This window comes from Periophthalmus magnuspinnatus, chromosome 22 (genome assembly GCF_009829125.3).
Source record: "Periophthalmus magnuspinnatus isolate fPerMag1 chromosome 22, fPerMag1.2.pri, whole genome shotgun sequence".
Classification (NCBI taxonomy): Eukaryota; Metazoa; Chordata; class Actinopteri; order Gobiiformes; family Gobiidae; genus Periophthalmus; species Periophthalmus magnuspinnatus.
Genome location: NC_047147.1, coordinates 21,879,286 through 21,904,035, shown reverse-complemented (window position 1 = coordinate 21,904,035; position 24,750 = coordinate 21,879,286). Strand labels below are relative to the sequence as shown.

At 39.7% G+C, this 24,750-nt stretch overlaps 2 protein-coding genes across 4 annotated transcripts; one reads left to right on the top strand and one right to left on the bottom strand.

The window, feature by feature from the left end:
* Positions 1-821: 821 nt before the first annotated feature.
* On the bottom strand, positions 822-13,927 carry pole2 (polymerase (DNA directed), epsilon 2). The gene is made up of 19 exons (XM_033987767.2): positions 13,815-13,927; positions 12,897-12,997; positions 11,468-11,543; positions 11,310-11,387; positions 10,259-10,352; positions 10,110-10,184; positions 8,637-8,720; positions 8,508-8,564; positions 7,947-7,995; positions 7,325-7,397; positions 6,418-6,590; positions 5,495-5,584; positions 5,354-5,408; positions 5,223-5,282; positions 4,939-5,016; positions 2,414-2,522; positions 1,820-1,996; positions 1,011-1,078; positions 822-935 (listed from the first exon to the last, which is right to left on the bottom strand). The coding sequence occupies exons 1-19, from the start codon at positions 13,883-13,885 to the stop codon at positions 917-919; spliced, it is 1,587 nt and encodes a 528-aa protein (XP_033843658.1). The 5' UTR covers positions 13,886-13,927; the 3' UTR covers positions 822-916.
* A 401-nt stretch (positions 13,928-14,328) lies between these two features.
* LOC117390606 (kelch domain-containing protein 1-like) lies at positions 14,329-22,682 on the top strand. Of its 3 annotated transcripts, none has more exons than XM_055231171.1 (14): positions 14,329-14,448; positions 14,691-14,804; positions 15,525-15,595; positions 16,004-16,121; positions 16,487-16,599; positions 16,677-16,764; positions 16,838-16,921; positions 17,386-17,466; positions 17,539-17,597; positions 17,810-17,919; positions 18,614-18,686; positions 18,844-18,928; positions 20,002-20,054; positions 21,358-22,682. In XM_055231171.1, the coding sequence occupies exons 2-14, from the start codon at positions 14,697-14,699 to the stop codon at positions 21,494-21,496; spliced, it is 1,182 nt and encodes a 393-aa protein (XP_055087146.1). In that variant the 5' UTR covers positions 14,329-14,448; positions 14,691-14,696; the 3' UTR covers positions 21,497-22,682. The 3 variants fall into 3 exon arrangements, with proteins under 3 accessions (XP_055087146.1, XP_033844260.1, XP_033844261.1); XM_033988369.2 differs by having other exon boundaries at positions 14,688-14,804; XM_033988370.2 differs by lacking the exons at positions 14,329-14,448; positions 14,691-14,804; positions 15,525-15,595 and adding an exon at positions 15,759-15,920.
* Positions 22,683-24,750: the final 2,068 nt, after the last annotated feature.

Genomic DNA, 24,750 nt, shown 5'->3' with positions numbered 1-24,750 from the left:
ATTACAAAAGGTTTAGGTTGTGTGCAGTCTACTTGTAATGTATTGCTCTGCCTAAGAATTATGGCATATCCATCTTGCATTGATTCAATTACAGTTTTTATAGGTCAAAAATCTTAATGTTCCCGGGTTCCCCTCCACAGACCTGACCTGTAACTTAGCTTGATGATGCACCGGCTCATTTTAATGGAGATATGTTAAATATCGTACTGGAAGTGTTGGGTGTAACTAAGTGACTAATGCTTAGTTGTTGCAATCAAAATTACTTTTAAAAGTAACTTAGTAGTGCAAAGCATTACTGTGAAAATATTTATAATTAAATTATTACTTGCTACTAATAAAATACTCATTTAGTCACTTTCACCACCAAAAATGTTTGACAAGAGCCTGACCTTCCTTTGCAGCAGACGTTTGTACACAGCTTAAACAAGGAGCATGTTCAATGTGCTAAAAGTTATGCCATGTGAGCCAGTTTAAGTAACTCATCTGTTGTTTACCTGTATTTAAATGTATTTAGTAAAACAGAAGCATACATTTGATTCATTTATACAATATTACAAATGAACTAATGTAACCAAGATACTTTCTTGAGGCAGTAACAAAGTAGTGCAATATATTACATCTTTAATAACTAAGTAATGGTAATGGGTAACTAATTACATAATTTTCATAGGAACTTCCCCAACACTGCACACTGGCAAACATTCAGACCCACCACTTAAGTTGCATAGCGTACCTTTGATAAAAGCAGTGATTTCTTAAAAGCAAAATGACAAAGTTGTTCATTACAAACAATAAACATTTATTTAACACATTTTACAAAATGATTTAAAAGACTACAGTGAACAGTGAAACCTCATACAAAATACAGCTTACAAAACAGTCCATGACCACTTTTATTTACAGGCAGAGAGTTATTTTAAAGCTCTTGAAGTTTGCTGCAAAAACAAAAATAGTTATTGTAGTTATCTATGTTATCTAGTTAGAATGTTTAAGTGAAACGTGTGCTGTACCTGTCTTCCACAGTTTTGCTGGATGGGTAGTACACTTTAAATGTGAAGCCACTTCTTGGAAATGAACCCTGTAAAACAAAAGAATAAATCCAAAGAGGTTCACAGAAAAACATAACTCAGGGGTGAACAAATTTGGCCCTCAAAGTATTTTTTTAGTGGCCCTGAAGCCAATGGTAAAATGGCCCAATTAGTCTTAGGCATAAGTTTTAACAGCAAATTTAAGTAATTTTCTGGCCTTATTAAATATAAGGTGGCTGTGTCAAAACTACGTAAAATGTGTCAGTTGCCTGCCGTGTTGCCAGCTGCTTTAAATGTGATGTGACCCTCTGTGAGAAAAGTTTGGACACTCCTGTTCTACTGTGATGTAGTGCCTCATCTCCTCCTGTTGCCACAAACCACATGCCTCTGCAGACTGAGGGCAAGGGTAGAACTGTACTGTAGAGCAAGACAGAGCTGAGTTGCGTTCCTTGTAAAATAACATTGTATAAGACTCTTCTTGAGCTCCTCAGGGCTTGCAGCCCTGCGTGACACAGCTGTGAGGAGGTGAAATGCATTTAATGTGTGAGGGTCTGCACCCTCAGTCGCAGATGATTCAGTGGTGTGGAGCAGCGAAGTGGAAGTGTTTTATCGGGACACTGACCACCCCGGCTCTTAGCTCAGTGCCATACTTTTCTCGTCTGTGGGCTCACTGGCGTCTGAACCTCTACAGAACAGTTTGTCTGTGTGGTGTCTTCTTTTTAATGTGACCCATGTCTGTCTGAAGTAAAGATTTGATGATGATGATGATGATGATGTAAGCAGAGTCTTACCGGGTTGACACAGAGACAGTCTGTGTTGGTGATGCTGAAGGGGTCGTACTTGTCTGCAAACACGATGACGTCAGGGAGAGGGTACACGCGCAGAGAGTAGTCATACGCCCAGAACACAGGGCTCACGTAGAGAGGCAGAGGAGCCAGGTGGGCCTGTGACAGGATGCTTTTCACATACTGAGAGGGAGAGGAGCACATGTCAACACTATCGTACATGCAGGTATGTGCAGGTATTTATTACATTGTGGGGACTAAGACCTGTACACACTCACATCATGAGGACCTACTTCCTCACAGGGACACAAATCAGGTCCTCATTATTAGATATAACCAACAGTTCAGATTTGGTTAAGCTTTAGGTTAAGGTTAGGCAAATGATGACTACGGCTAATGTTAGGATCAGTCTCAAGGAAATTAAAGAGGGGCTATTACACTTCAATGGAGCATTTACTCCTAACACAAAACACTTTTAGATCACCATGTTAACTCTCACCATGTCACTCACAATACCTCATTTTTAATGCAAGTTAGTGTAATGTTCCAAAGCAAAAAGCATGCAAACCAAACATATATGAGTGAGTATGAGGGACTTGCATGGTTGGGAATGTCCAGGTTGTTGTTGGGCAGCCGCACACAGTTCCGGCACATCTTGTTGACCATGTCCTCCCTCAGGATGACTATCTCCTGGCTGCAATACTGAATCCTACACAGAATACAGGGCCACAGAGACCAGTGTAGGTTACATTTATTGTTGCCAGTTTTCATAACATATCTTATGCATTCCAAGCAATCCAATTATTCACCGCCACAAATTTATAAGTGTTTGTCACAACTCTGAGCCCTGAGCAGAGTTTTGCTACAACACTATGCACTTCTGATTCTGGTATAATAATAATAATGGTAAAATGCTTTCTAATTACATTTTACCGTTATTATTATGCTTTCTAATTACCCCTCCCTGAACCGCCACCTTAACGTGGTGAAGGGGTATGAGCACCCAAATGATCCTGGGAGCTATATTGTCAGGGGTAGGGTCCATGCCCCTTGTATAGTCACCCATGGCAAACAGGTCCAGGGGGATGGGTCAGACTCAGAGCAGTTCAGAAGCCCTTTATGACGAGTGCACGACCAAGGTTCGCTCGGACCTGAGTCACTGAGCCACCAGGCACTCGCTGAGAGCGAGTGCCTGGTGGCTGGGCCTTTCCCCATGGGGCCCGGCAGGGCTCAGCTTGAAGGAGCGACGTGGGGCTGTCCTCACTTGGACCCACCATCTGCGAAAGGATACGTAAGGGGCCGGTGCAGAGAGATCTGGGCGGCAGTCGAAGGCGGGGGCCTCGACGACTGGATCTCCAGACATGGAGACTAGCTCTGGGAACATGGAATGTCACCTCGCTGGGGGGGAAGGAGCCTGAGCTTGTGCAGGAGGTTGAGCGCTAGATATAGTCGGCCTCACCTCAAGGCACAGCTTGGGCTCTGGAACCCAACTCCTTGAAAGGGGCTGGACTCTCCATTTCTCTGGCGTTGCCCGCGGGGAGCGGCTCACTGCCCCACAGCTCAGTAGCCATGTGTTGTAGTTCTTGGAGTTCACCCCGGTGAACGAGAGGGTCGTGTCCCTGCACCTTTGGGTCGGGGACAGGTCTCTCACTGTTGTGTCGGCCTACCGGCCGAACAGCAGTGCAGTGTACCCTTCTTGGAGTCCCTGGGGGGGTGCTAGACAGTGCACTGACGGGGACTCCGTTGTTCTCCTGGGTGACTTCAACGCCCATGTGAGTAACGACAGTGACACCTGGAGGGGCATAATTGGGAAGAATGGCCACACTGATCTGAACCCGAGCGGTGTCCCTAACGAACACCATCTTCAAACACAAGGGTGTCCATCAGTACACGTGGCACCAGGACACCCTAGGTCGGAGGTCTATGATCAACTTTGTTGTTGTGTCATCTGATCTCGGGCCTCGTGTCTTGGACACTCAGGTAAAGAGAGGGGCTGAGCTGTCAACCGATCACCACCTGGTCGTGAGTTGGATCCGCTGGCGGAGGAGGAAGCCAGATAGACCTGGCAGGCCCAAGTGCATCGTGAGGGTCTGCTGGGAATGTCTGGTGGAGCCCTGTGACAGGGGGGTCTTCAACTCACACCTCCGTTAGAGCTCCTCCCGGAGGTGTGAGTTGTGGTCTTAAGGTCTGTGGTGCTTGTTGCGGCGGCAACCCCTGTGGGTCTGTCTTTGCTGACACATCTCTACAACATCGTATGGCAGTCGGGGACAGTACCGCTGGACTGGCAAACCGGGGTGGTGGTCCCCCCTGTATAAGAAGGGGGACCGGAGGTTGTGTTCCAATTATAGAGGAATCGCACTCCTCAGCCTTCCCGGTAAGGACTACTCCAGGGTACTGGAGAGGAGAATCCGACCGATAGTCGAACCTTGGATTAAGGAGGAGCAGTGTGGTTTTTGTCCCGGTCGTGGAACACTGGAGCTCTATACTCTACAGCTCTATACTCTCCATCGGGTCCTTGAGGGTTCATGGGAGTTTGCCCAAGCAGTGCAGCAGGCACCGGGGTAGTTTGCAGCCGAGTGTGAAGTGGCTGGGATGAGAATCAGCTCCTCCAATCCGAGGCCATGGTTCTCGACCGGAAAAAGTTGGCTTGCCCTCTTGAGGTGGGTGGTGAGTCTCTGCCTCAAGTGGAGGAGTTCAAATATCTTGAAGTCTTGTTCACGAGTAAGGGGGGAATGGAGCGTGAGATCGACAGGTGGATCGGTGCAGCGTCTGCAGTGTTGTGGCCACTGTATAGGTCCGTTGTGGTAAAGAAGGAGTTAAGCCCGAAAGCAAAGCTCTCGATTTACCCGTCAATCTGTGTTCCTACCCTCACCTATGGTCATGAGCTCTGGGTAATGACCGAAAGGACGAGATCGCGGATGAAAGCGGCCGAAATTGGGTTTCCTCCGTAGGGTGGCTGGGATAAGGTGAAGAGCTCGGTCACATGGAAGGAGCTCGGAGTAGAGCCGCTGCTCCTACATGTCGAGAGGAGCCAGTTGAGGTGGCTCGGGCATCTGCTCAGGATGCCTCCCGGATGCCTCCCTAGGGAGTGACTTGACAAAGCTAATGCTAACATGCGCTCTGACCTGCAGGGGTTGGTTGTGAAGACAGAGAAGGGCACCCTTTGTCGAAACTCTTCAGTGATGTGATCAGCCAAAGGAGGCCTACAGGAAACAAGAGGCACTCACATAATACACTGTTACACACATACACATATTTTTATCTACATGCTAACACCAAACCTGGCAACACATAGTTCTATAAAAAGGTAACTGCTATATTCATATATTCATTTATACAGTCCCTATTAAATCACACTTTGAGAGAACAGTGTTTTAAGTGTAGTGAAATATAACATAACTTTCATTACCTCGGCAAGATACTGGCAGGACCAGGGTCTTCAGGGCCAGGGACAAACACAAAGCGACTCCTAAAGATTACACAGACAATTCAAGTCAATACCACACCATACTATACAGTGACATGTATGTGAGCACGTACCCACTGTGAATGCTGGGGTAGGAACATATGGCATCAGCGAGAGCCTTTAGGGATTCTGGGAACAAAGTATAGATGATAGCATTGACGATTAATTAAATAAACATAATTACATATATGTATACAAACAGAACTGAGTGATACCTTTGAGTGATTTGATTTGTGTCTTTCCATAAGGAGCTGAAGAGAAGTTTCCACAAAAAATGAAACAAGTGGGAGGCATCGTGGCATATCCTGAAAAGGTTAAATATGTTAAAATGTAAATGTGAATAAAAAATATCTAAAAGGTTGTATTTAAAGCAAACTGATTCAAAGCCAGTGATTTCAAAGATGAGTGTGCATAATAGGCCAAAATAAAACTAGATTTTACCATTTTAAATGTCAGGCGAATCACTAGATTAAAATGTTCAGTGACAAACAACTACATTTTATTTTGTAATTCAGAATGTTCTTCTAATTAGACTCCATCCTTATCTGGTCTAAGGATTTCATTTGTAACAATTATATTTAAAAATAAAGGGGCCTCATTGCTGCTTGTATGAGAGTACACCCATGGAATACCACATATTTGGCTTATAATGAGAAGGAGCCATATATTATAACATGTCAACATTGCCTGGAGACGTTGAACCAGATTTTTAAAACAGAACTGGTTTGTTTTAAATGGATTGCAGTGGTCCAAAGTTATTCCTCAGTTACAGTCCAAGCATCCAAATTATTCACTGCAATGAGTTTATAAGCGCTTTTCACAACTTTCAGAGACCAGAGCAGAGGTTACCGTCATGGTAATGCAAACAACAACTAGCATGCTAAGCACACACTTCCTGATTATCGGACAATAAAATGCTTCATAATAACTGGATGCAGGAAAAACCTCTGGTACGGTGCCCGTAATCTTCGTGGAGACACTGGAGACAGGGTGACTCCACCAGGCCAAATTCACAGATTCACAGTAGGAATTTCAAGGTATGTTTGAGCCATAAAAATCAAATGTAACTGAAATGAATGCATGATGGTTCATAGCTTCATAAATAAATGTATTAGTATTAATGTTGTTGCAGCTGTACCAGAGAACATGAGGTTGAGCTTGTCCATGACCTCGACACTGTCCAGCCACACGTCGGACACCAGCACAAACATAGCGTCCTCGTTCTCGTCCTCCAGCTGCTTCAGTTTAGCAGAGGCCTTCACTGACAGGTTAGAAGGGCCACCGAAGAAGTTGATGTCACCGTAATATGCCCTGAGAAAAAGGTGAAAATAAATATTTGGGGCAAAATGCATCTGATATTTTCCTAATGTAGCTCAATTTTTTGTTAAAATTTAAATACACAGAATATATATCTAGATTTGTAAATACACATCTAGGGCTGGGTGATATGGGTCAATAAAAACAGTCCACCTACCAATAGTCCTACTGTAATTCTGTGTTTCTCTGTTTAATACCGGATAGACACTATTTCCCACCCACTCTTTGAATTGGTCGGCTCCATCATGCTCTGAATGAGTGACTGGTGGATTTAACCAATCACAGTGCAAGGAGAACAGAAGCAGTAGAAAGATTTAGTTACACTCGCACACACACCACATTCACATTGTCAGAGGCATTTTGGCTTGATTGTTCCTCCTGCCTCTATGTGGCACTGTAGCTTTTAGTTTTGCCCACCTTTAAGTTCCCACCTGTTTAAGGTGACCAGATGCTATGAGGAGCTGATAAATGGAGGACAGTTATTCTTGATTGTGTAACATGTAACCGTGGAAACGTGGATTGGTTTATATGGACATTGTGGAATAAATATAATAAATTATAATAATAATTGACCCTTTTACTTGTGGAACACTTGTCAAAACCTTACATTTATGCAGCCACCGTGTCAATGCTGGGTGTACTGCCACAACACATACAAACAGCATGGTACTAAGATGGCAGTGACAGGGTGACGGGGGGAACAAGGGACAAAAGGAAGCAGCTCTGACCTGGTGGCAGAGGAGGGTTCTGTTGGAGGAAAGCCCACACCATTGACGTGAAACACTCCATCTTCATACCAGCCTTCAAGAGAAAGACAAAATCTTCTGGTTCATCTTATATAACACATATTGTGCATTGATTGTCTTGTTATTGGCCTTTAGACATGCTCTTGAGTACCTCTGCTTTGGAATTTCATGTTTTGCAACTTAAAATAACACAGATTTTTAGAATGACACATTACTTTCTGCACCATGTTTGCGCTTCATTATCAAGATGTGGGGTTAGCACTCCATCCATTGGCAGCAGTGGGAATTAAACTAAATTTAGCTATTTAGGCCACGTGACCACATGGTAATATAAGCACACAGTTGTAATGAACGTGATTTGATGGAAGGAATGCTTTCATCTGGTGATGATTTATAGACTTAAAAACTATCTCTGGTGTCACAATCATGGGAACTTTGAAACTGTGAAATAAGGGGCTCAGAGAAAGTAAACAGGATTAATTAACAAGTGCGGATGAAACCAAATACAGTTTTGCATATGATTTTAATGGTGGAAACATGTTATAATATGGTTAAATCTCAAAAAAGGTCTATTTTGCATAATGTGTCCTTAACTAAATCTCACCTTCTGCCAGAACAAAGCAGGACTCTGTGTATAGCCCATTGTGAAACTGGTGAGGAGCAGTCAAGGACCAGCACAGTGTTTCCATATTTTAAAGACCACAGTAACATGTTCTCTCTTTCATATAAATACACTCTCTAACCCATCTTTTTTTTAAAGTGGTTTCATCCACAACTTTCCTCCACAGCAGCAGAACCACCAGTTCACCTCGCTTTTCCACTCATCACATCGCTACTCGCTATTTATGTCACTTTTCTGCTTGAGGGTCCACCACCTGTTTGTCTCTATGAAGACATCAGTGCTTTGCCTGGAATGTTTTACAGTGTGGCATTAAAAAAGCAAGTGACCAAATTATAGGTCAGATCTGTGGACACTTGTGCCCTCTAACAGTTTTTGAGCAATAAAATCACAAAGATTGAGAGTTTAATAACATCTCCTTTCAAACAAGTTGTGGACCCACCCTATTATCAGAAACATTATAAAGTGCGGCTTTAACACCTCACTCATGTGTCGTTGAATGTTTCTACAAATTGAATTGTATTTTGTCAAACACAAAAAGGATATTGCTTTGGACATGTCGAGCTGCACCGTCCCGCTGGGGTCCTCCAGGTAGAATTTACCCTATAAAAATGAAAATGTGCTAAATTAAAGAAAACAAGTATACATATAAATACATCCAGAAAAGTGTCTGACCTCCTTGAGCTGTGAGATCATGCCCAGGACTATGACCTCTCCCAGTTTGGCCGTGCTGCCCAGAAGAGCCTCTATGGTTTTCAGCTTAAAAGGAACAAGACAGACAACATATCAACAATGTATCAATACAATTGGTTTCAATTACTATGCTCTTTTATTAAAGAACACTCTCAAAGTGAATTTCATTGTATTTTTACAAGGACTATAAAATATCTACCTATCAATCAATATTTCCACATACTTTAGCATACTGCACATTTGGTGATACTTTATAATCAGATTTTGGTGCAGGTGAACAAGGCCAGTGATACGGTTCATCTGATCTCTGGACAATTTAAATGACACATGAACAGCAACATCTGATGTGAGTAATCAAAGGGACCACGATCAGAAAGAAATCTCATGATTTTGCATTTTAATAGCTTCATAAGTCCATAAACCTGATGATAATCTGATTTTGAGTGTGCATGTAGCCACAGCCACTGACTTGATACTTGAATAAATGAAATCTGCAAATATAAATCATTTATTCATTGATTTATTAGGACCACATACAATTACATAAGCATAAAGCAGAGATGCTTGTACCAGATTGTAGTTTTACAGCTTATTTCCATGTGTAGTCCTCGGGGGGGAGGGGTCACACATTAGACTCATTCACTATCACTTTACAGACAACTGTATAACTGCTGTATGTGTGTGAATAAGGTTATTTAGCATAGCATTTTATTAAGAAATGTACATTTTATATGTGGTTTAACCTAACTTATGCAGTTCAAGCATACAGTCAAAAGTGCAGACATCTACGTGTTTCTACAAACCAGACGTTTACTTCTTTAGAGAACGTTATAACGTTAGCTAAGCTCATCAGTTCTGGGTTGAGCTTATTCCACTACTGAACATCCCTAAATCTGAAAGCAGACTGGACAAATGCTGTTCTACATTTAGAGATGTCACAGCGCCCTCGAATGGTACCTCTGGTTAATCTGGTAGCTGCATCCGCTGAAAAATAGATGAAATATTTGAGTGGAGGTGGGGTCAAGTTCTGCAAAATCTTGGTGACCAATTGAAGACCTTTTTGAAATATACAAAGTATGATTGTATACACTTCAAAAAGCCTCTGCAGTTCTTTGATTTCTTAACTGCTTTTTATCAAAATAGTATTATTAAAAATGTTGTGATTTTACAATCACTAGTAAAAGCTTATAATAAGCTCTAGTCACTTCAAAACATTCATGATCAACTATCACCATTAGGTTTGTATTCCAGGCCGTTCCAGAACTGTTTCATCTTATGCTGTTTTTGTAAATCTTGCTCTGTATTTGGCCCATAACCCTGGTCAAACAGTGAGCAGTTAACAAACACTTAGACCAGGATTAGTCAGGAGCCCCTAACTGGAGTATCACTTTTAGGTTTTGTGTTGGACAGAGTGGGGTAACACATATGTTATAGTACATGACATTTGTCCCATACCTGAAACTTGTTCTGTCCCTCTTCCACCACAGCGCCGATGGCCGGAGGAGTGAACAGCTCATGTCTATGTGTGCGCTGGACACAGGCAGAGGTCAGGTCAGGTAATGCATTTTGGTCTCTACACTTCTAGTTTAAATCCTTAACAATACTTGTTGTAAGATGGTGTAGCGCTCTCTGAACAGTTCGGCTTTGTCTCGGGCCTGTCCACACAGGCTAGGGGAGGGGTGGCTCGTCATCTTCAGGCTAAAGAACCAAAAATCAAGTGCCAAGTTAAGTTTAGATTTGTGCCAGTCATTTAAAAAGAGGCTATTATACATCTATAAACTGCTAACACATATGAACTAAACTGCTAACACATAACATATTTAGATCACCATGTTGTGTTTTATGGTTTGCTATATGCTAAATGCTGTCTTCGCTGAAAACAACATGTTTGGGTCTCCCCTCCCTTGGCTCTCACTCCCCCTTTAGTTCGCCATCACAACATGTGTGTATCCCACTAATGAAACTAATGCACATCGCATCAGGTTTGTGAAGTTGTTAAAAGTTTTGTTTCATGCTTTTGTATATTTATGGAGAACTGTCATGCGGGAGCATGGGTGATGTAGACATATGGGTGATGTAGGCTTATGGGCAGATAATTGGACAGAATCTTGAAGCCAATTGTCAGGGTGCAAATAGGACCCTGGAGAGTTTGCTAATATGCTCAAACATGCATGGATGGCAGCTAAAGCTTTTTGCAGCATGTTTTTGATGAGGGAACAACATTATAAAAAGAAAGCTAAAAAAAACTAAAACAATTTTGCATAATTTTTGCATAATACCCTCTCACAAAGAAAGAGCGTTCCATTAAATTGCGAGAAAGACCCGAAAGGTTTGGAGCAGTGGTGCCAAAAGTTGGGTGCTGAGATGTCTAAGAACTATCTATGTTACAAAATAGAATAGAAAACCAAACCAGTCTGCCCCCCTAAAAATGTCCCATAACTGAAAACAGCTAAATCAGAAATACAACAGCTCCATGGAGACAGGCAGGTGGTAAGCAAGTTATATATTGCACTTGCTTTTTAGTTCATCCTTTTTAAGCAAAATATGCAGTTTATGAGAGCATAAACAGCACCTTGAATTGTAAGAAAAAGTATTTAGCATCCAGATGTTTCAGTTATGCAATACTTTAGGTAGAAGAATACTTATTTTTCTTACGGTATAAACTTCTTCCGCTCTACACTGTAAATATATCTTGGTATGTCATATGCTCCGATGATGTTAAACACGTTGTCTCTGAAAAAATAAAATATGCAGTCAGTATGGTTATTGTTATGGAAAAGTTATAAAGAAACACATGAATAGACAGTTCTTACATGGCTTCATTACAGGACTGTGTACAATCCTGCACTGCACTCTCCAGCACCGACAGCTCGATCATACTGGACAACACTGAAAGGGAATTGAAGAATAGATTATGGAATATTACTGGCAAACTGTGACAGAAAAGCTAAAATATTCAGATTTATACTTCTCTACTACAGAAAACACTCTGTTCCATCCTTGTGATGGCATGTAGTAATACCGGAAGTGCTCCCCTGTGTTGTTAAACGCCATATAATTTCACTAGAATCATTTGAATATTCAGCCCTGGAATTGCCCAGTGCTACTGCTACTACTACTACTGCTACTTCATGACATCACAAGGTAGAACTGAGCATTTTAAGCTATAGATATGTAGACAGACTAATAATAAAGAGTTGCTCAAACCTGTGTGAATGAGACAAAACAGAACTCCAGGTATGTTTCTGAGGTTAACAACATTGTAACATGGCATAATGCTCACAAGAGTAAATTTTGTGTAATATAGGACCTTAACTATTCAGAAACTACTATATATTCACGTTTTTAAATACATATTTAACCAGATAGAGGTGGTAATACGGTGACATCGAGATAGGGAATAATAACAAAGTGTATATTACCTTGTGAGCTTTAAGCTACGTTATAATGTAAAAATCAAACAAACAAAAAAAAACAAAACAAAACATCCATCCACAAACCTCAAAATGCTTTGTTCCACCTTGAGAGATTGGCGTTTCCAGGGATGAAATTATCTGAATTATTCTAGTGAAGGTTTACAGAGCATGGAGTTTAATAACACAGTGGATCACGTCCTGTATTACCATATGACATCACAAGTTGGAACAAAGTGGTTTCTCTTTGAGAAAACTCAGAAGAACTCAGCCTAAATATACGGGGGGGGGGGGGGGGGGGGGGGGGGGGGGTTAAGTGTTCAGCATGTATGAATGAAACAAAACACAACCCCAGGTTTGTTATAATTGACATAATTGATCAGAAAATAGCATAATATGGGCAATTTTTTTAGCTTATGTTTTTTCATATTTTTCAGTGCAATAAAAACACTCAAAATAAAAAAAAACTTTTATTTGACTTTTTTTTATTGCTAAAAAGTTACATGGTGGGGCTTTAAAAAATGCTTATTTGGGTAATCAGTTGTCTGTGGAAATTCAGCTTTAACACAAATCTATCTCAGAAAAGATGACCAAAAATATCCCTTGTATCCCTGATGTTACTCCAGTGAAATGTCCATGCTCTAAAATTAGGCCTGTCACAATAATTATTATATCAAATTAATTTCATTTTTATTTATTGCAGTTTTTTTGTTTTGTTTTGTTTTTTACCAGTATTCTACATTTAGAATGATGTTTTGTGGATAATTCTTCAAAATTAAAAACTTCAAAATTTCTTATCATGACAGGCCTATATAAGAGTGTTACATACGCGGCTGCTTCTCCACTGCGTCCAGCACCCTCTCGATGACATCATCCAGTTCTGACATGTCCACAGACTCCAGCACCTCCACCAGGTACCTGCTCGCCTCACTAAGGACAACAACAGAGCACAAGCATGAGATCTCATTCTCAATATTTTTTTTCTATATGACAATATCAAGTGTCAGAAATACCATAATTTCTTTTACAAACAACAAAATCTCCTGTCTTATTCGGCCCTACTTTAAATAATTTGGAAGTTTACGGTTTACAGCCATGTTATAATGTTCATGAAGTGGTAGTTTTCAAATTAACAGCTCCCTTAGTTTAGTAAGGGCTGGCAATTCCAGGGCTGAAATTATGATTATAGTGAAGGAGTGGAGTTTAAAAACACAGTGGAGCATTTCCTGTGTTATCACATGACATCACAAGGTGGAACAAAACCAGGTATATTTTTAATGAGGAATCAACATGACAACATAGAGCAGATAGATCAAATAGTGTACCATTGGCCCTTTAAAGTCTATCCACAACCTAAGAATACACCTTTTGAAACTATTCACATTTAAAGGCGGCTATGAATAAATACGCAAAGTTAAAATTCTAGTCATTATTCATGATACAGTTTATACATTTATCTAATGACAAAGAACAAAACGCATTTCAAAGACAGCATTCATATACATTATTACACAACAAAATAAAAACTATTTCCACGTATTGACCACGTATTATTGTGGAAGTGCAATTTAAAAAACTTCCCCATTGCAATTATTTGTATCTATATTTTGATAATGAAACGCAGACTGATCATGAAGTCACAGGTCGATGACAGTGGCTTTCTACTAAACACACGTAAATCAGACTTCTGATGCACTTGTCTTGGCATCATAAGAAAAACTTAAACGACGACAAAGATAATACGTACGGGCGGAGCATGAGGCCTCGCATATTGAATCCTGCAGTAACTTTATTCTTGATTTTCCGAGCTAACTCCATGTTTACTGTTGTGTGTGTGTGCAGCTCAAGCTTTGGCGCTAAATGACAGCCCTTCTTCCGCATTTTAGACGTCACTTCCGCTATTCATAAAAATAGTTAAATATGTATATTAAATGCTTATTCTTAAGCTATTTGTGTTTATTATTAATAATAGTAATAGCATGTTTTAAGTATAGTATAATTCTGAGAAAGCGCACTTAAATTCAACCAATTTAAGTCTATTTTCCTTTGTATTATACCACACATTACCAAAATAAAAGTATGCCCTGTATTTTGCATAAACTGAGTGCAACAAACAATAAAATAAATATAACTGTAAATATAGAAGTAAATAATAAATGAACAAAAGTGTTTTAACCGTTTTCAGTAAATAATATAACAAAATATTGCAATTTAAATCGACCAAGGATTTATTTTGAAATGACGCAGAGCGGAAACAGCCCGTGTTGACACTGCATTTGTTTACAATTCGGGTACAAGGCTTTTCTCGCACTTTTGACTTATTACACTGTTATGACACGGGATTTGAACATGAAATACTGACGTACTCTTCCATTTTACGCGTGAGTATGTGTTTCTTATTGCATGTCACTGTTTCATTAGTGAAATATGCCGCGGTCGCTGTGACAAATAAAAATATGTCGAAAATAAGATAAGTGCCTGCTTTGCAAAAACAACTGCGGGGAGTGGCTGTCAGGGGTCAGGACATATCTGTGTGTTTGTGATCGAAGCGTAAAACTAGTGACATTTTTAGACATGTGGGTTAAATTAAGCACTTTATTTTTTTTCTGTCTATATTTAGCAGCTCGCCATGGACCGTGCGCTGGAGAGGCAGTGTTTGGAGCTTGTGGCCCGAGAGAGGAGCGGACACACGGCTGTTCTGCACAACAACCTGCTCTATGTGTGGGGAGGATACATGGTAATTGGAGTATATGAAATCAGGACTGTCCTGAGATCTGCACCTTTTTATATGCTTGAATGTAGACTAAAGACTTAAAGTGCACATTTTCAGTGTAATTTTGTGTATTTTATTATTTATTTTATTGTAGATAGAATATTCCTTTTCTTAGCGCCACCATTTCCTAAATGGTTTCACAACTTTAATACACAACATGCCACTTGAATGTTGTAAAACTTATTTACCACAGGCACTATCCCACAAACCATTATGTCTATTTATGTCTGACTAAATTTATAGCTTGATTTAGCTCCTATGTGTTCTTTTTTTTGTTTCCTTTGGCTTCATTGGATTTTGAGCAGGTGAGGTAATACCTTTGATTTTGACATAAAAACAAGTCTAAACTTGTCTGAAACAGCTCTGAAGACTAGGACTAAACCAAGATAAACAAACAAACAAAAACAGTGTGCTAATAATACATTATGTCAAAAATTGAACTGTAAATGTTGTCACTTACATACCTACATACATACTCAAAATGTATTTAAGCCCTGATATGAACCAAGACAATCATTGGTGTAGCAAATTCTCACAAGCAAATTTTGTAAATATAAGCTGCTGTCATTTATTATTATGCTATTATATTTATTATCAAAAACATAGAGAGGACAGTTTTAAACAAGCCCAGGTCTGCTGTATGGACCTGTATGAACCTGTAAGAACATGTGTATCTGTCCACAGTCAGTTGGAGATGATGAAGTCTTCCTGCCCAATGATGAGCTCTGGGAGTATGACTTAGAACGAGGCGTGTGGTAAGTACCACCATAAAAACAACATTTCTAATACAAATGATCATATATCTATCATGTTCACCTTTCAGTCGACAGTAATACGAAAAAACACTACTAAGCATGTTATGATATAGCTGTATGTTGTAGTTTGTTTTAATATATACTTGAATTTAACTTTGTAGACGCCTGGTTAAACAGCCTTCTGACAGTTGGAGGAAGGATCTTAGACGAGACTGTTCACAGGACCATGTTGCTCAGTATAGCACCATCCACTTATGTGTCTAGTTCAACCAGATTCTCCAGACAAATACCTATAGGTGAAAAGACCGCAGCAAAAAACTACATAGTAAGAATATAGTGTCATTTAAAGTATTCATAGGATACAGTACTGTGGGTGGACATGTACTTTACACTTGGTCTTGTGTTTAGGAGAGTCTTGCACACTACAGGGGACGTCCCACCTTCCATGTCCGGGAGCTGTGGCTGCTGCCTCAATGGAGTGTTGTTCATCTTTGGAGGATGTGATGACAATGGACAGACCAATGAGGTCAGTCACTCACATTGGTTATATCAGTTTCACAGTTATATTTTATTTTAAAGGAACTGTATGTAACTGAGGCTATATACAGTTTCTTTAGCTAGCTAGTTGTGTATCCGCTCCTCACATCTTTTATCTTTCATTATTAGAATTTTTGGCCCTCTGCATAGAGTTTAAGTCACTCTAGACTTAACATCAGCATTAGCCATGATCTCTGTCTGGCTCCCCTCACATCTAAGAGGAAAATCAGCTTCTTAATATCCCAAATTTCATATAACTTGTATATGAAATGTATTACAATACATCACCAGCAATATGATAGGCCTCAGTTATATCAACTTACACCACCCTCCTCGCGTGTGTCCTCCTCATAGCTCTACAGTGTGGACCTGACTGATGGCACCTTCACCTGGAAGAAGATTATCCATGTGTCTGGTGCTCCACCTTCTCCCAGGGACAAGCTCTCCTGCTGGGTCTACGATGGAAAGTGAGCACAATACATTCAGATTCTAGTTATTCTCATTTCAGATAGCATGTTTACAGGAAAATAAAAATATGTTACAGAATCATTTACTTTGGAGGATATGGCCACAAAGTTCTCAGTGACTTGGACAGCCGCAGCAGGAACTTCATAGTGGATGAAACCTCATGGGTATGTGCTTGTTCTTAGATGTTGTTAGAACAGTTCATAATAATATTGCTGATAATGTGTTGTTTTGTATTAGGCTGGAGAGGTGTTCTGGGGATGGAACAATGAAGTGCATGTATTTGACCCAAAAGACTTGAGCTGGAGTCAACCCCAAACCTTTGTGAGTTGGTCATTGATTTACATTCAGTAATTCATTTAATTGAAACTATGGCTGTAAAAAAGGAGCCACATGATGCTGAACTCTAGGCCTGTCACAATAACACATTTTGAAATGATAGTATTGAAACTACTACCCTAAAAGTAAATAATCACAGCAAATGTTTTTTCCTACAACAAATAAAAGTTGAATGACCCACTGTTTATCTGTTTATCTATATGTAAGTCTCTATAATGAGCCACAGAAGTTACATGCTTAAATCATATTTTAATACAAAAGAATAACAAAATGAAAAAAATCCCCCATGAAAAAAGTTTTGCTCCAAAAGTTTTCCTGGGATCCAGAAAACAAACTCCTCCAATACAACACAAAGGTGTAAGTCTGGTCACCAGTGAATCTCCCTGAGTTCAGATACAGCATTTCTAGCAATAGCATAATGATAATGGAAGCCCATTTATGCCCCTCAGGGCCGAGCTCCAGCCCCACGAGCAGCACATGCCAGTGCCTCCATTGGATCCAAAGGCTATATCTGTGGAGGGCGAGTGATGGTACGTGTGCTTCATATGAACAGTGTGGAGTGCCTGTGATGGTTCGGTCTGATATCTGTGTTTGAAATGCAGGAGACCAGGACCAGCGACATCCACTGCCTGGACCTGGAGACTTACACATGGACTGAACTGTGAGTATTCATCCTACCACACATCAGAACACTACTGCTGCTTTACCACTGCTAAGCTGCCTGCTAAGTCTAAAGTCAATGTATGGTGTTGTGTCCTTGGGCAAGACACTTCCCCCACATTGCCCACACACTGGACTGAATGTACACATTACTCATTACTCCTCTTCTGCTTTGTTTCTTTGTACAAATATACCTATTCATTTCATACACAGGGTCCCCTCTTCGACTGCTCCGGTGGGGCGCTCCTGGCACTCCCTCAGTCCAGTGTCAGACAGCAGGTTGTTTCTGTTTGGAGGACTCAGTATGGAATGTAACCCCATGAGTAAGACCTCTGCACTATTTACTACTGTTTGGTTGCCAGGGTGTATTCATTTTCATAATTCAGAGACAAATGTCCCAACAGAGACAGGTACTGCATTATTATTACATAAATACACCATTATAGGTCCTTTTTAACACTTTGATCAATGCGTTTTCAAGCCCTATTTTAACATTATTTTCTAATAATAACAGTGCCTTATATTTGTAATGTGCTATACAGGTTTGTCAAAGACTCTCAAAAGCGCCACACTGTAGTCATCATTTATTCAAACCAAGTCATCATTTTTCAAACCATACACAGCAGTTAAAAGCTACTATTGTAGCCACAGCTGCCCTGGGACAGACTGATGGAAATGAGTCCGTCTTGCCTAAGGACACAATGACAGATCCTGGTCCAAGCGGAAATCGATGCTCTTCCTACACTCACAAGATTGCCGTCACCATTGCCACAGCAACCAAACCCAAATCACTCTACCTTTCTTAATACCTTTTAACTTTTTCCTAACCACACCTCCAATTGGTCAGATTCTATAAGGCTCCAAGTGAGTGACAGGTGAATTTAACCAATCAGAGTAAAGTGTTATCTGTTAGAAGAAGCAGATGACTTTAAATGCAATCTCAAAGCAATATTAACATACAAATTTTACTTGTGAGTGTCTACGTTTAAGTGTTTAAGATCATGTTCTTTCCTGTAGGTGATGGCTGGGTGTTTGACACTGGAAGCAGAAAGTGGACAGAAGTGGAGCATCCCTTTAAGAACAAACCCAGGTGACATGTTTGATAGGCTGTGTTCACGTGACATCACCACATTGTAGACTCCCATAGTTATCTCAGCTGGAGGTCACAATTCTATGGTGGAATCTGCTGTTTCAATCTGCTGTCAGCATTAGCCTTCACATTGACAGTGATGGTTGTCTCTCCTCAGGCTGTGGCACACGGCGTGTCCAGGCCGGGACTCAGATGTCATAGTGTTTGGAGGCAGCTGTGACTACATTCTGCTCGTGGACACTGTAAGTGCTTTCACACTACTTTAATATAACTCAAACCTCAGTTAAATTGCGTATGTTTTTCTAATACTGACTTGGTTTGGTGGGATAGTACCTGTGCTGAATATTTATTATAGTTTTGCATCAATTAAGTTGCAGATGTGGATTTACCAAAATAACAGTGTTGTAATTTATTTTTATTAGTCGGATCATAACTATTGTGTAATTTAGACAAGTTTTGGCCCTTTTTAACATTATGCTTGCTATGTAACAGAACTGGAGTTACCTCTACGTGCGTCACATGTGCTGCCCGTGTCCAACTAGGAAGTAAAATTATAAACTTAAGAATTTTTAAAATAGGTGAAACTAGGTACGATTGTTAGCAAAATCTTAAATATAATTATGTTAACTATGGTTTGGTGAAAAAGTACTGTAACCTCTCATATGGTTTGGGCACAATATGGCTACCTAATAAAGACTAAACCAGGACTTTTAAAAGACTGATGCCTTGTAAGAAACACAATGTCTCAATCTTATATGAATGATGAGAACCTTATGTTGCGATCTAATCCAGTTTATTTTTTACTTGAGTTTTTTTTTTTTTTGCTCCAGTATCTGTACTTTCACTCAAGAAACAAAATTGAGTACTTCTCCCACCACTGTACACCTTTGGCCTTATTATCATAGACATGTTCATTCATTAATTAATTCATTAACCAATTTTTGGCTTTTGGCAAAATACAGTCTACTTTTAAGCTTTATGTAAGAGCCATTTTGAGACCCTTTTGTATGTTTGCACTGCCAGCCACTGACACTGCACTTCCTGTTTGGTCTTGCTAGGTGTGCCCAGGTGTGCCCATTTAAGGGCTAATTAAGGATGTGTCAGTGCTACAGAGTAGAGGCATACAGTTTTTGAGTGTGGTTGTGATAGTGTAGTGTAAATGGCAATAAAAGGATTCTTCACTAAACACATGAGCATTGGGCTCTTTAACCACGTGTTCTAACACCTTTAAATTCTGTTAGTCTCGTAGCTGGTGGCACAGGGTCGCTGGCCGCTACACTATATATATTTATGTATTTTTTGTTTTGTGTTTTAGGGTCACTGTAACGATGCCTTAGTTTTCCAGATGCAGCCTTATCCCCTCTCCAGGTAAGAGCAGTCCTCAGGGAACCTCACATCTAGGGTCATGCTCATATCAAACTTCAGCTGGGGAGACAGTAGCTCTGTTGGTGCAGTGCTCATCAGTCAGAAGGAATAATACATTGTTTGGTGGAGCGGTCAGGTCCACTGGCCCTCAGGTTGGCAGTTCAAACCCAGCTCCCTCATTTGCAGTTGTGTCAAGACTCTTAACCCACCTTGCCCCAGTGTTTGTGCACACTGGTGTATGTGTTTGGGTGGTTCTTTGATGTAAAATGCTTTGAGTGCCTTGAGGATTTATGAACCAATAAACAAATCCATTCTGAATTCTGTAATGGAGGCAAAAATATAATATATATATGAATGATCTGGATGTTTAAAGACAAAAGAAAACATCTCAGACACATGTGAGTGATATCAGAGGCTGGTTAGAAAATGTAAACAAATTTATTGTAGGTTATTTATTCAGCAGTGGTGGAATGTAATGGAGTACAAGCAGTAAAGTACTATAAATACAAGTGTTTTTTTTAATTTAAAGTACATTTTAAAGTGGATACTTTTTAATTTTCACTCCATTTGAGAGCAGGTTTCTGTACTTTCTACGCCACTACATTTTTTAACTGAAGTGAAAAGTAAGTGTTGATGGTTTGAGGCCTGCTGTTTGTAGTTTGCAAGAGTTAACAAGAATATACAAATAAGTACAGATAGAAAAAACATCAATTCAATGGTTTCTGTTTCAAAATTCAGCACAAATCTTTATCAAAAGCAATACATTTGAAGCTTGATGTTATTGCTTTGTTGGAGTAATGTCACTCAATTTTGATGCCAAGGAGTAGACCTGATACTCAATACCGATTCTAACACGATGATAATAAAGAAACACTTTATTTAGACAATAGCATGTGATTTTCAGTATTAAATCATAGTACTTTCTTTTCTATTCCCATGTGGCCTTATATCTGTGTAATCCCTCAGTCGTCCAGTAGGTTCATAGTGGTCCATGGGTGTATACTAGTCTATGTGTCTTGTTCTGATACAGCTCAAGATCATTCTAAAGATATTCAGGAAAGGTTAATTTCCGTCCTGTGAATGTGATGTGTTTTTTAGCATCGACACCTGCTCAAATAAGTATCTGGTTTCGATATAAGTTTTAGAGTTGATTAGTGTCTGATTTTTGATATTTTGACAACCTTACATTGGTGTATTAATGTGTTTGGGCAGTTCCTTGAAAGGCATTATACAAAATGAAGTATTTATCATTTGCTGTGTGTGTGTGATCCTGAACCACGACTGTCTTTCTCTTCTGTCCCTGAAGGATTTGTGAGGACTACATTGCCAGAACAGTACAGGGCTGTGACTCTCTTCGGACCCAGGTGCCTCTGCTCCCAGCCAAACTGCAGAGTGCTGTCTACACTCGCATGTGCTTTTACAGGCCCTCCAAGAAGCACCAGTGACTGCCATGGTTTTACACTCACACAAGCCCTGCTTTTAAAGGGGATGTATAGTTTTTTTTTAAAGTCCATATGACAATTTAAACCACTCTTTTCACTAAAACATATTTAACAGCATTATATTTAAAACTCCTATATTACACAAAGTGACTCTTGTGAGCTTTTAGACATGTTATAATGTTGTTACCTCATAAAAATATACCTGGAGTTAAGTTTTCTTCATCCATACATGTTTGGATATGTAGACAGCCAATAATACAGGATTACTCAAAGTTCAAAATGCTCTGTTCCACTTTGTGATGTCATTAAGTAGTAGTTTTAAAGTTAACAGCTCTTTCTAGCCTCAATTTAACTGTTTTATTTTACAATACACTAAAACATCCTTATTGACAACTTTTAAAAATGTACAATTGAGATTACCAGTAGAAAGTATTTAATATTTGATGGTGCACTGAGGAGTGAAGCACTTTCAATAAAGCTAAAATAAAAGCTGTAACTTCAAAGTTTGGCAAATCCATGGCCAAAATTATCAAAAGACTCTAGTTTAAATACACAGTGGAGCACTTCCTGTATCACCACATGACATCACAAGGTGGAACAGAGAAAACTAAATATGCAGGGTTTGTGTGTTAGACTTGGAGTTGTTTAGTTTCATTCGCACATGTTTGTGAAAAATGAATGAAAAAGAGCCAGATCTTCCAAGGAGAACTCTTCGGGTGGCGTGTGCCATTTTTGCAAGGCTGGTTTTCTGCACAGAGACAGCAGAAGGAGATGACAGACGCTTCAAGCACCACAACAACACAACACACATGTAACCATCACAGGGACTAGGGGAGATGTTTAATGAGATCAAATTATTACTTAGGTTTGGTTTAACATTATGATTGCTTGGTAATGGTTTGGAGTTACCTCTACATATGTCATACCTGCTTCCCATCTCCAACCAGGAAGTAAAATGATAAACCAAAATGTAAAAACGAGACAAAACAAGGCAAATTTGTACTAAAATCTTAAATGTGATTATCTTAGTAGTTTAACCTGTCAATGACATATGTACATACTGTTTCTCATCTCACCATGATACAGTGTAATGTTTGACCTTTTTATTCTGCTGTGTCTACACTTATTTGAAAATGTAATACAGGAGTGTGGTTTCTGTAAATGATTATAAATACTGAAAGTACTGTACCTGCATTTGTTTACATTGTTTTGTGTAAATTGTAGAGTACTGTTCAACATAAAATGTATTTAGGGAAACTGCTACTCTACTACTAAGAGTGATTGTAAGAGCAGCTGTCTTGGTGTAATATTTGACAAACTCTGGTATTTTCTAAGGACAGACACAAAAATGAGCTAAACCAAATCAGATCTGAAGGAGCGGTGCAAGAAACACAAATGTTCAAATAATTTCACATTGCCAACATTAAGCTTTTGTCAACTTACTCACAGTGGGAAGCAAAACCGAAACTATTACTCAAGTAAAAGTACTGTTACACTGTACAATGTATTACTCAAGTTGAGATACAGTATGGTGTCTGAAAACTAAATCTTACATTTATAGAATGTTTTGATATTTTCCAGCGTAATGTGAAGTAGTGATGTGATGAAAAGAGAGAATAATGCATTTGATGAAGCAAATTCCCTGGTGGTGAAGAGGAGATGGAGAGGCTGAGGAGGCTGGTGGTTTTGCTGTTGCGGTGGAGATGAGGGAGAAGGACGGATGCTGAAATAGCAGGAGAAATACTGTTTTAATTAATGAAAAATCTGGATGCCCAGTGACTGTAGCTGTGACTGTGTCTGACATTGAGAGAAAAGTAAAAACGGTAAACAGACAAAAAAGTGTAGAAATACATAAAATAGGTTTACGATTACTATGTTAATATATCAACTTTATATACAGGTACAACTGTATAAAAGAATACTGACACATACATAGACTCAGTGATGAAAAAGTGAAGTCATCAGTTTTATTTGTCCTGTTCTGTATTCACTGTAAAAACTTGTACATAATGATTTTTGAATATCTGTGTGGCCTGTAGAAACATCATGTATTGAAAATGGTGACGTTTATTGTATTTTACTGCTAATATTAATGGTGAGCTAAGTCTTATAATGTAATTGTAATGTTTTTTAATTAATTTTAATTTTAAGAACAAAAAAAACCTAAAATATGACAACTGACCACATTAATCAAGCAGTCAGAACTATTACTCCCCACAAATTACAAAAAGTGAGTCCACATAAAACTGCATGGAAAGTAGCAGTAGCTAAACCTGGTACAAATCATCTTTTCTTTTGCAAGATTAATGAGTTTGTACATGGTCCCTGCTAAATATATAGAGAAAGAAAGTTTTATTTTTACAATTATTTTACAAATGTATATGTTTCTTTGTTCTATAGTCTACATAGGCTATATTTAAAAGCAGTATCACGGTTTGTTTACCCGTGTGGGGCAGCAGGTGGCAGCACGGAGCCTCATGTCTTGTATGTGCACAGCTGCTCTCATGTCAGTGCATTCCTGTGCGAGGCGGGCGTCCAGAGGAGCTGTGGTCAGGAGCAGGCCAGAAACACAGACCACAGCTATGCAGAGAATAGTGCACAAGATGTCCTCCACAGTTACAACTGTCGGTAGCCGTTTTAATAAAGTACTGGAGTGACCAGACTCACACTGTTGAGGGTGGATAGGTGCATTGGAACACGTTGGGCAGAGTTGCTACAGCCTGGGCAGAGGTCAGAGGTCAGCTGAACTCCCTCTCAATGCGCTCCATCAGCTCCTCCTCTGAACCGTTGTACTGAACAGGTATGGCCAACAGAGTGCACCCGGAACTCCCACTGAGGAGGAAAAAGACAAATGATACAGAAGCACTTAATCAAACCCCAGCACCTACAGCCAATCATGAATCAGCGCTAGTGCAGCCCCACATCTGAGCATCAGTTCTTCCTCACAGTTGTAGAGGTGTGATCATGTGACTTCAGTGTAGACAGTTCTTAATGGGCAGTTATTACTGATAACAGTATTCACCTGTGTGTGTGTGGAGGAACATCAGACTCTGCAGGGGAGGACAAAGAGAAGGAGCCTTCTGTGGGAGGGCATCTGAGCAGAGAGAGCTGAGAGGAGGACCACTGAAGACGTAAAAGAAAAAAATATCAGTTTCTCCATTTATTTCTTATTCATTTATTCAAGTAAAAATACAGATATAAGGACAAACAATTACTCAAGTAAAAGTAAAAGTATTACCAAAAAAAATCTACTTAGG